General features: G+C 36.8%; 1 protein-coding gene across 1 annotated transcript; it reads left to right on the forward strand.

Annotated features, from left to right (window-relative positions):
* Positions 1-221: 221 nt before the first annotated feature.
* CDCA4 (cell division cycle associated 4) lies at positions 222-7,634 on the forward strand. The gene is given in 5 exon segments (XM_032981702.2): positions 222-1,136; positions 2,676-2,756; positions 4,601-4,760; positions 4,763-4,878; positions 5,024-7,634. Coding segments are annotated over 4 exon segments (1,071 nt in total). The 5' UTR covers positions 222-1,136; positions 2,676-2,717; the 3' UTR covers positions 5,780-7,634.
* The last annotated feature ends 5,036 nt before the right edge of the window (positions 7,635-12,670 follow it).

The raw sequence follows: 12,670 nt of genomic DNA on the forward strand, positions 1-12,670 counted from the left end.
ACTGGCCTAGGTAGTTCTTTTCAGCTTTTTCATAAAGACAAACAGCGCTAAAATTTCTCATTTTCTCTATTACCCCAACTCTTAGGAATTGGCTTTTTCTCTTAAGTATTTAAATATATCTTTGGCAGCATATTACTACATGTATCTGGAATGCTTAAGTTGATACTCTGGTAAGAATTGGATCAAATTTCAAGCATCTTATTTGTAAAGCAGACTGGGAATTTGTTAATCCCAAAAGCAAAACTTTAAATTAATTACATAATATTGAGTTCCCTGTGCTACTATTAAAAAAAACAAAACACCAAACCCCACAAAAACTCCTTTTTACATACAGTTCATGTCTCCTTGACAAGCTTTTTCTGTACAGCTATTTCAGACAGTGGTTAAGTTCAACACCCTGAGTTTGGGCTCTTGACACTTGGATAGTAGTGGAAGAAGGGAGATAATACAGCTAGTCTGGATGTTGCCTCTTGGACAGAGACAGATGCTGCCTGAAATTATCAGGGAGTTTTGAACAACTTGACTCTAAAGCAGCAGGAGTCTTGCTGTCCTGTACCAACAGGTTTTACGCAGTGGCCAATACCTTTTTGAGTGTGTTAATATGTAAATCAATAGAGAAACATACTTACCTTTTAATTAAGTTTTAAATTTATTATTCTCTTGAGGTGAGTGCTTGTTGGAGATATTGCAGGGAAGTATAGGGGAGGTTGTTTATTTGCAGGCTTTTAGTTGCATCTGATAATGGCTATGAAGTTAATTTTTTTTTATTGAGAACTTAGATTCTGAGGCGCTCTTGTACATCACTTAATAGAATTAGAAGAAATGATTGCTGAGATGGGCATATTCTTTATGGTAACAAAGGTCCACATAGTTTGTTTATCGCTCTAGGGAAGAACCTGGAATCACACGCAGCACATCTTACACATTATTGTATTGCATGGGAAAACTCTTTCCTTCTTTAGTATGTTAATAGATTACAGACTGGACTGCTCTGCCAACAGCCCCTATGTCTTTTTGCTTGTGGACATGATAATGGCTATTTTAACCAAGATCTCTTCTCATCAATGTTCCCTTCCTGTATCAGTCTGCTATTTTGGGAAGCAAACAACCAAAGCCTTTTCTTCTAAAATTGTCAGGTATCCAAAATAGCATCAGAAAATATTTTCATTTACTGTTCTTGTGACTGCACCATCTTTATCTGTAGTTGTTGTGGGGGTTTTTGTGGGTTTTTGTTTCATTTAGGTTTTTTTTAAACAAAGTTTATGCCCTTGTCACCTGCCCTAAACTAAAAGCATATCTAGTAGGAATTTGGAGGATTCAAATAGTTACCATATATAGGCTCTCAAAGAGATTGCCCTTCATTTATGGAGTGTTTTGGAAGTATACCCGGGGAGCAAAAACTTCTGAACTTTTATAGCATCATAAGGTGTTTGACAGAAATAAGAAAATACCTTATTGACTTGATATTCTGGTGTCTCACTGGAGCTGTAGTTGTGTAGTGACCCTGTATTGAATGTTGCTGTGAGCTCAGTCAATAAAAGCGAATTGATACTATTGAGTTGGTTGAAATACAGTTTCTATGACATAACAGCATTTTAGTATGAGACTTGGGGATCAAGTCAAAAGATTTTGACTTGAGAGGGCTTGAGGTGGGGTTTTTTTGTTGTACTTTAACAAGTATGCAGCTTCTTGAGAAAAATGTTTTCTGCCCCCCACTCCCCAAGTCCTTTGTCAACTACCTCCTTCCTCCCCAATTTTGAGAGCAAGCACTCTTCAACAGTTTTTACTACCAGTCACAATAGAAAACAAAAATGGATGTCTGTATGCATTCTCTTTATTTGTTTCTTTACTAGGTATGTACTTCAGTTGCAGACACTGAACTGTCTTGTACTGTACAGACATGTCTAGAAAAGTATCTGAATTGTTTTCATATTTTATCATATAAGTTTTTGTAGCCTGTTGAAACAGCATTCTTTTAGGTTTCAGTAATTAATTATTGCATGTATTTGGTAGTTGTATTTTGTATATCAAATCTTATTTTGCTTTAAATGTATTTTAAAAACTCAGCCTTTATAGTTACAACAATTTAATTACTGTCATTACTTTCATTATTGTCTTGCAAAGTAAATCTTAGTCATAAAGTTTCGGTGTTGGTAAAGGAAAATCCTCCCTGGTTTTGCTATGTTTCAGTTTTGCATTTGTGCATGCTTGCTCTTTTTGTCTAGATGCTACAGAGATACATGGTTTTGTACAACAAAATTGAAAACTGTATAGTTTTGCTGTAAAAGTAATGAAAATTTGCTTTCAGCATGCTTTTGTGCACATTTAAATTTTTCAGATGATCACTAAAGATTTGGTTTGCTCTTTAAATGACAAAGTTGTAGCAATAAGGGAGAGGCTGGTCCAAAGGTCAGGGTAATAGCCTAAGACTTGGATTTAAACTGACAGTTTCCTTCTCCTGTCACAGATTTTGGGTGTATTGTTGGACAAATCACCTTTGTGCTCTAGCTCTAGATTGTGTTTAACAGTACTAAGCAAGTTTGTAGGTGTGTTACAAGGATAGAAATACTGAAGCAATTGACAAAATCTAGAGGTCTTAAGTGTCTGAAATGGGAAACTATTTTGTTCTGCATCTCCTGTACTTGGCTAACATCTTGCTTCCTGGTACTTGGTAGGTGGTGCTCTAACTTCTACTGTATGGACTCTTGCTCAGTAGCATGGGAGAAGAGGAAGGACTACATCAAACACAATTACTGGTATGTGATTTTTTGCTTCTTAAGTGAAATTGTACTCTAGTATTTTGTGCAGTTTCAGGAACAGGGTAACAAAAAAACTGGTTTTATCTTGCAAGATACTAATTGTAAGTAAATGCTATAGAAGAAAAATCCAGTGAATGCTGTGAAAAGTTTGCCTTTAAGAGTTTTTAAACATGTTTTCCTCTGCTTATATGCACCCAAGTGTGTATGATGTATTGAGGTTTTCAGGTTTTGTGCCGCATTCTGTTCTTCTGTTGGTGTGCCTTAAAATAGTAGATGTATGAAAACCAAGTTAACATTCAGTTGAAGTTTTAGTTATTCTTCATAAGAATATAAGTTGAAATAAAAGAAGCCTCAAACTCTGCAGTGTTTAACGTCTGATGACATACTCATACATGCTTGATCAGTAGTCTCAAAAGATGTCTTGAGAGGTCAAATTTCACATGGAGTGTGTGTGTTTAGAAAGTACTGTACATACAGCTTTGTAGGGAAAATTAAATGAGATATCCTCCAGTAGGAAGTTGCAGGAATATCTAAAAAATCAGAGAAACTCACTATCAAGCGAAAACTTGGGTTGTATTTAATGGGAATAATGCAGATATGTTGGGTTACAGAAGAAAATTTTAAAAGAAACTTCCAAAGCATTTTATATATTGGTAATCCAGGGACATCTTTTAAGAAGTCTATGAAAAGTGATCATAAGTCCAAGTTCATATATGCTATATTGTAGTCTCTGCATATTATGATTTCTAAAGAGTTTTGTACCTTCAGTGGAAAGAAATATTTAAGAGTTGGCAAATGCATCGAAAGATTATTTCATGGATATATACAGCAATGTAAGGAATGTTGTACAGAGTCAGACCAAATGTTTAGCTACTGTGCTATCCCCAGGTTTTCAGAGTAGATAAGTATGTAGTGTATTTTGAATGGAACAATGTTGTACTTTGGTGGATTTTTAGTGACTGAAAAAGCTGAGAGTGAGCACTCTGAAAATACGTGGAACATACTGTAGCAACCAGAAAAGCAAGGCAGAGGTTAGGGCTTATCAAGGGAAATGGAAAATGATACAGAGAGACACTGCAGTAGTATTTTGGTTTTATCGGCTCTTAGTTGAAAAACTTTGTTTGGGTCACTACATTAATAAAAATACCCAAATACTGGGCAAACAGAAATTCAAAGGACAGAAGAGTTAGAAAGGACATAACAAAGGTACATAAATGTAAAGATCAGGTACTAGCTTTCATTTGCAGCCTAATTTTTGTAAGACATCTATTGCATTTAAAAAAGAACAGTTACTTTGTATTTCAAGAGATCAGCTGCAATATTTGCATGGGCCACTTTTGTCAAAATTAGTGCAATTCAGAAGAAGATGTGGAGGCTAGTACTTGAAAGTCATACCTTGGAAAATTCAGCAAGTGATTTTTACTTGTAAATAAGAAACAGCCTGGATGCACCCCACTTATTTTTAGCTGCTGAACCTAAACTAGGAATACAGGACTTTTGCTTTCTTGTAGTCATCTGGGAAAGAAGTACAGAAGCCCATACAGGGGATGACTGTACCTATCCTTACTGGACTTGCACAATTCATATTGGAATGACACAGTTCATTTGCTCACCTGAGTAAGGGAACTGGAAGGACTGCTTTAAGTACCTCAGTTGAATGTCTCAAGTTATAGGGAACAAATCTAGATCTTACTCTGCCTGGAGCCAAAATAAGCTAACCTTTTCAAGTACGTTACCCATGGTATTTTCTTCATGTTACTCTGTTAGGCATGTTGATGTTCTGGAGGGGTCAAATCTTTTAAAGATGGTGTGCCAGGTTGTATTTTTATTTCCAAAATTAGAGGTTAAGCATGCCAGTAGAAACTCGTGAGGAGCGAGGAGAAACTGCCTCTCCAGTAGGTGAAATACAGCCGTTGAGATGTTTGCTTCTGTGCGAAGCAGCGGCTCCTGACTTCCATCAAGTGTGGAGCTTAATGGGAGCCAGGAGCTGGGAGCCCCTGCCTCTCTCCGATGCCATGACTTGTGGACCTGCTCACCCCTGGTTCCCGAGTGCCGTCTTTGGGACCCAGTCCATATGCTCCTGACCCTTGTTGTACCACACTGGCCATTCTATAACCTGGTATGACAATTCTGATGTTTCTATCTTAAAAGAATTTGCTATTTAATCTTTAAGTTTTCTGTTTTGTTTTTTAGTCTTTTTTTTTTTTTACCTCCCTCTTGAGCTGTTTACATAGTACAAGAATTTTTTTTTTTTTTCTTAACAGGACACAATGTTTGTGCGAGGATTAAAGAGAAAATGTTTTGATGGCGAAGAAGATATTGAAGGAACTCTGGCTGGTATTAAGGCTATTCCTTCATATAATCTTCAGCGGCAGTCACTTTTAGATATGTCCTTGGTTAAACTTCAGCTGTGTCACATGCTGGTTGAACCTAACCTTTGTCGTTCGGTACTTATAGCCAACACGGTACGGCAGATCCAAGAGGAAATGACTCAAGATGGGACTTGGCAGATGATAAATACACAGAGTACAGGGCAGGCATCCCTGGATCGTCTTGTTTCAACAGATATCCTCTGTCGTTCATCTAGGGAGCAAGCTGAGGGAAAGCATGTTCCAGGCTATAGTACTTTCAATAAAGACTTTGAGGGTGACCAGGCACAAGATAGTTCAGAAACTATGTCAGCAGCCTCTTCAGTGCAAGCTCCGAGAAACATGCAGAGCAACATATGGGAAATGGAGAATCCACAGGAAAATAAAGGAAACTTTCAAAAATCATTAGATCAAATATTTGAGACACTGGAGAATAAAAGTCCTAATTCTGTTGAAGACCTGTTTTCAGAAGTTGACAATTCTTACTATGATCTTGATACTATGTTAACAGGCATGATGAGCAACACAAAAATGGGACACTGTGATGGGCTTGAAACGTTTTCTTCTCCCACAACCGCAGCTTCTAACTCTAATTGTAAATCTGATCTTAATGAGCTTGATCATATTGTGGAAATCCTTGTTGAATCCTGAAACTCCTTGTGTAGGGGATAAAGATCTGTTAATAGGAAGAAAAGACTCTAGAAAGCTATTTCCACAGTTTGTTCTATCAAATCTCTGCACATGTATTTTACACATATCTATATATTATATAGATATATATATATTAAAAAGCACTTCATATTGCAAAATAGTGTTAACTCTTGAAGTTAACCTGCAACTTGTAGTGTAATCCAATTTATTGCCCATTGAACTGTAAGTACATACGGTAAATATTTTTTAAGTTTGGGGTCCAAGGCTCTTGAAATTGGGTTCCCTTTACCAATTTGTTTCAGCCTTTGATGGAGGATATACTCAGTGAGAGAGATTCTCTCATCTTTTTCTTATACTCCTCCCAGTAAAAATGGTAATAAACATAGAGAGAAGTTGGGTAACTGGTTTCTTATTTTCCTCCGGTTTCCACTTTGTTACACCACAGAACTTCTACCATATCTGCTGCTTCTGTTCTAAGTCGCTACATGGCTCTTAAAGAGCAGTATGCAATAGTTCTTGTTATCCTAGCTAGCTTATTCGTGGTTTTGCCTACAATTTTTACTTCAAAAATAGTTTTAAAGTGTTTATTGGTGTTTAGATTTTTCCAGGTATTTTCCTAAAATATATTTTTACTACAGATGTTATGTCAGCTGCTAACTTAGTAACTTTTGATCATATCTGCAGTTGATGTATTTTTTGAAAGATTTTCAAAAAGGGATGTTTTTTTTACTGTGAGCTACCCAATGTAGTTCAGTAAAGTGTATGTAAATGTAAATATATGATTTTATACTTTACATTAAAATGTAAGAGCTGTTTTCATGATTCTGTTTTATAGAGTAGTACTTTACTAAATTGAGAATTGTACAATTATGCTTTCATACCCCGTATACTTGAGTATCATTAGAGTAAGAGCTTTGATCCAGCTAGATACAATTACATTTAATTCATTTCAGACCATGCTTTTTTTAACTATGAACCTAAATTATGTAGGTTTTTATTTATGTGTATTTATATGTAAATGTCATCAAGTGAATTGTTTATCACTGAAGTCTACCATCAAATATTTGTTTATATGGGATAACTATCTTGCACTAATTACTACAAAAAGTGTTATTAGTGGCCTTTAAATATCAACTGGTATGTCATGATGTCTTGTCATAATTAATATGCTCCACTCTTACCAAGGGTTTCCTCTTGGCTTTTTTTAATAACAAAAAAATAATACAACATGGGATGGTGTTCTGTTCTTAAAGTACTCACATTAGGAGTGTATATAATTAAGCTTACCCCAATGAGACTTTTTCAGGGGAAAGAGTTAGATGAAGTACAGGGTAGGATTTTGTTACAAAATGAAAATGTTTACCTTCACAAGCAGGTACTGGGGAAGAGCCCTCAACTAGCAGGGAGGTAGAGAAGAGTGAAAAGGTTGATTGGTTTCTGGACTGTGTTAGCATTGGTTGTGCCAGGGGAAGACACCTGCCAGTAACTTGGTAGTTTTGTGTAGACTGAACCCAGCAAGTAGCTGAACATGAAGAGACTACGTTCTGCGTCTGACAGACTCTGCCTTCCCACAAGTGGCCTTACCTACTGTGCACTGCCCTTTTCAGGTTCTGAAACCCCTAAAAAGGAGAGGGTGGGGGCAGGGGAGTGTTTCCAGTGTCACCTCCGCAAAAGGAGACCACAGAGCATATGATTTTAACAAGTGCTTTAGAAGGATCTGGTTTGAGGAAAAATGCTATATTTTTCAAACTCGACAGCTGAATGCATATTAGCACAGTTGCATGAAACCATGCAGTTGGTGTGAGTCTTTAGTGGATTTGAAAATGTTTCTTGTATTAAACTTGGCATGAGATAATCTCTGGTTGTTGTAGTAGTTAAACATTGCTTCCTCAATTAAAGCTTGATTAATAACTTTATATAAAGGATGAAATACCATATAGACACTTGCAAATTCAGTCCATATGATATAGCTGGACCAAAGAAACAAGCCAATACTGTGTGTTAATCAACAGAGATATCACTCATAACTGAAAGGTGTTGCAGTAGTACATCCTGCTTCAGGAGGATACAAATACTGATGTAGTATTAGAGATTGCTTCAAAATTATAAATCCACAGGAAATTTTTCTTCATGCTTTTCTCTGTGTGATTTGGTCCACTGAATCAGAGAGCAGATGCCATAGGGTAAAGCAGAAAGCCAGTCATTTTCAAAGTTATATAAAGGGAACAGTAGCATTGTTTTGAATAACTAAGTATCTTCTGTCACCCTGAGAAAGTTCCCCAAAACTGCTCTGAACTGTAGCTGAAAGCCCACAGATTTGAACAACTGTGGGTGTTCCTCTGTGCCCCCCCTTGCATGTTAAGATATTTTAAAAGATGCTCTCCCCCACCTCTTTAATGTGCATCAGTCTCCATGTTACAGGTAGGAATTAGTATAATTTGTTTATAACTCTTAAACTGTATGTCGAATGCATGTGTGTTATAACTGTATCTGCACCTCGCTGTTCAAAGCATCTAGGTGGGTGCTGTTCCTTTACTGAGGAAGCTATGCCTCGTTAGAGCAATTTGTATAGACTACTTGGCTTAACAGGAAATGTATTTGGTAAGTGTGCATTTATGTAGTTGAGCATTTAAACAGAAATGTGTATCCTGTTTTATTATGTTCTTAAAACCTATGCCAAATCTTACATGTTTTCACATGCCCGATATCTTGGCTCAAGTCTCCAGCAGATATAAGAATCTGTATTGCTGAAACTTGCACAGTCACCGTACAGAACTGATGTGTGCCTAGATGCCTCGAACTGCTCTGACTTTGCAAGGACCAGTCTGTAAAATCAGCCTGTCTCCCTACTGCTTTATTGGGGTGTCTCAGTCTAATTCAGCTGCTCGTGCTGGGTAGCGTCACTTCTGTTAAAAAAAGACCAAAACCAAAAAAAACACAAAATGCTTTATTTTTCTAACTCGCATTGTCATTTCTTTGCTAGTCCAAAGCATAGCTAAATACGCATCTCTTAAATGTTAATACACTATATTTCCCCTCTGTATTCCTCTCAGATACTGAGAGACATCAGAAATTCTAGAGTGCCTGTAAGATGGTGAATTTTAAATTACTTATTTTGTGAACTGTTACTACAAATGGCAAGAAATTATACTTGCTGGTGGTGATTTTTTTAATTTGAACATATAGATAGGAAATAATCTCTGTTAAATTAGGATAGGCTTCTGTCAGATTTTGCTACCACTGCTAGCAGCCTTTTTTTCTTTTATGTACTCCTAAGGAAAAGAGTCATGAAACTTGCACGGCAGCCAATGTCATGTCTGAAATTAGGCTGTTGGTCTGAATGACATAACTCTGCTGTAGACTTGCACAAAAGAAGTATTTTCAAGCAAATAGCTAACATCAAATTTGCTTCCTCCTCAGGTAATGTCGAATATCTCTCCCCTTCTGCCTATGTGCCTGTGGTTTTAATTCTTCTGCCTTGCCAGAAAATCCAGAACACGTGGAGCTTCTGGAGCTCAGGCATACAGCAAAGGCGTTTGGCGAAGAAGTGGCAGGATCCAGGTCGCATTAACAGTGGCTCGTGCACTTGTCTGCTTACCGCTCCCCTATTCATTTGGTGTTTGTTGGGGTTTTTTAAATCCCCTCTCTCTTCTGCAGCTCTGTGAGTTGATCTAGCAAAAGATGTTGCCTGTCTCTATGAATGTAGCCATACTTGCCTAAGGGACAAATTTGGTAAATGAAGAGGGAGTCGTTTCTTTGGATGAACAGAACCTTTCCAGACTGCCTCGGCGGAGCAGCAGTGAGTGGTTTCAGCCTTGAGCAGGTTAGGGATTCACTTGCGAGTCTTCACACTCACCAGGAATTACCTGTTTTCAAAGCTTTCCTTACATGATTTTTGAAGTCTCAGCTATGTCTGGACTGCTTTAGTAGGCAATTTAAAAAGTATTATTGTAAATTGACTGATAGTACAGTTTTATATTGTAATTATCAGGCCATTATGGATGTCTTGTCCCTCAGAATACTGATTTGAGTGTATGACTGCTTTACAGTTGGGCAACTTACTCCATATTCCCATACAACTAAACAAACTGTCAAGAGCTAGGATGAAAAAAATATCCATTTATTTGCTGACTTCTAGGGTAAGACAAATAAAAATCCTTTCAAAAGTGACTTTGTTCAAAGTGAAAGTATGTTTACGTCTCAGGCCTAGGCTGTATAGTCCCTTATGCAAAACAACCATGACTGATCATGATAAATTTTGATTCATCATCAACTCTTAAATGTGATTTCACAAACTGTGACTAATACTAAACATACAAAAACACCAAGTTCCAAAGAAATGAAATATACATCTTCAGAAAATATGTATTTTTGTCAGTTTGGCTTGATCAACTATGAGCTTTCACAAGGACTGTTTAAACTCCTTTTGGTGTCTTGCAAAGTTGACAGTTAACATAAATTTTCCTATTTTTTCAAGGAAGTTCTATGAAGATATGAAAACCTGCTGAATAATTCAAGTTGTCAGGAAAAAGATTTACTTCAGATGTCTGTAGTGACTTGACTTTTGTTTTTTTTTTAAAGTCAGTGAAAAATACTAAAATTTCATTATCTGACATGATTTTGTAACCTTGTACAGTAGCTTTTTTTTAAAAAAAAAAAAAAAAACCAAAAACAATTACTCCTTCGCTTAACCAAGATTCCCCCCAAATGAGTGTTTTATGACCTAAAGAATTATTGTGTTAAATGTTGATGCACGACCAACATGTCAACAAGAAAATATAAGGCTAGAGGCAACTTCCCATTGCAGGGAAAACATTCAGTAATTTCAACTGTCATATTTTTAGGAAAGAATAATTGAAGATACAGGTGATTACATGACTTCTTGCAAAAAGAATTAAAAAGAAATTGTGTCCACGTCTGCTGTATTTGGAAGTTCCCTGGAAGCATGTGGGAAGTGGCAAGTACGTACTGCAATAGTAAAATGCTACAACAAAGGAGCAGTATATTGTATTCTTCATGTGCCAATTACAGACAAGTTTTGGAGATCGAGAAAACGTAACTTCAACCACAGGTTGTGCAAGCTTCCAAAAGAGGACTTCTAAAGGGAAGGTCAGGTATGTTGCTAAAACACAAAACACCGAAAGAGTTTAATACTCAGAGGAGAAAAACAGTACTTATAACAAATTCACTTTTCTGTGTTTGAGATCATTACTGAGAGAAATTCTAGATATGGAAAGTACTGGGTGTTGGGATTGGTTTTTTGTCCAGTGAGCTGACTGAAGTTTAAGATACAACTGTTGAATGGTTATTTGTTTAAATTGAAGCCCAGTAACGTTGGTTTGCTTTTGTCTCTGCTTTGTTTGAAAGGTATAGGGAGAAAGCACTTTTTCTTGTAAACTGTGATTCTTTTAACAGAATAATGTCTTTAGTACTCTGACAAATATTCAATAATGTGTTATTGTTGGGAATTTTTAATTACCATCTTGAGTTGGCTTCTTTTAAAAAAAAAAAAAAAACAAAAAACAAACTTGAGTTCATGTAGGATTAGTTAGTAGTTCACAGAGGCTTTACCATCAAAAAGAGGTGGTAAAACTAACCAGGCTTTAGTGCAGTAGCCACTACCCTCAATTTTCTATGCAAGTATGGCATACATGGTTCTTTTGTCATTCAGCTTCAGAACAGCTAATTAATTTCAACCAAATCTGGCAAACCTCACAGTCTACATTTTTAGATTTTTTTTTTTTTTTTTTTTTTAAGCATGGAAGTAAAAGATCAGAAGAAAACCGCATTCTGTACCAATATTCAGTAATCTAGATAAGGGAGAGACATTTATAAGTTTCCAGGCATGAGACCAGCTTCAATTAGAGATTGTACCTTAGAGGCAATTAATCACAGGCAGTCTTCATTAGTTCCTGTGTTCCTGGAACTGTGTTTTTGAATAGATGCCTAGTACGAAGGTAAGTAGAAGTAGCAGACCTCCAGCAGTCCTTTCAGATGAGTTATATAGAGACCCTGACTGGTTTGGGGTTGGGGTTTTTTTCTGGTTGATGTGAAATTTGCTGCAAAAGCAAAGATGCTTCTCATGAGAACGCTATCCTGGCCTGCTGTGGTGAGTATAGTCATACTGAAAGGCTATGTTTAAATCATAAAATAATCATGTTGTTAAGTCCTTTGTTTGCCTCAAGGTTAGTTTAAGGCAAAATGGGTGAGCATTGAAGACTCCTATAACATGACCTCATTTGAGAAAGTAAGGACCTTTTAAAGAAAGTTTTTGTCAAGAAAGACCTTATGTGTGAGCTCAGACCTCTGAATTCTTAAACCTGTGAGAGAAGCATGGCTCCTCTAGCTTAAGATGTGAGTTTCACAGGATATAAACATTGCTAAGCTGAACTAGCTTCCAGTTCTCTTACATGACTCCTACTGTTGACACAAGCAGAAAAGTGACAAAAACCTTTGCAAATAATCAGTGTATTTTGTGTAATTTCTATTAATTTTTCCATACGTTAGGCTGTAACTCCAAAGTTCTGATGCGTGTATTTAAACAAAGATGTTATTTTTTTTCATAGATTGTCAGAGTATGTATGAAACAGAACTGACCTTTCTAGAAATGCCTGCTGTAGAAAGCACACGCACCCCTTTCTATGGAACAGAACAAAAACTGGTTACAAAACAGCTGACCACATTAGGTTAGTAACTTAAGACAGAGTGGGGAAAGCAGGGTGACTGGTGTTGGTGTTTTTCTGAGAGGTCTGCTGAACAGGAGGAGAATGTCAGAGTGGCTCAGGAATTGCATTAACTTGCTGTAGCTGTAGAGAGAAATGAATTATCTGCTGTACCACTGCTAGGGGATTGCCCGGGAGAACGTATAGTTTTGGTCAAGGGAGGTCAAGT

Source organism: Tyto alba, unplaced genomic scaffold, assembly GCF_018691265.1.
Source record: "Tyto alba isolate M040663 unplaced genomic scaffold, T.alba_DEE_v4.0 Super-Scaffold_29, whole genome shotgun sequence".
Taxonomy (NCBI): Eukaryota; Metazoa; Chordata; class Aves; order Strigiformes; family Tytonidae; genus Tyto; species Tyto alba.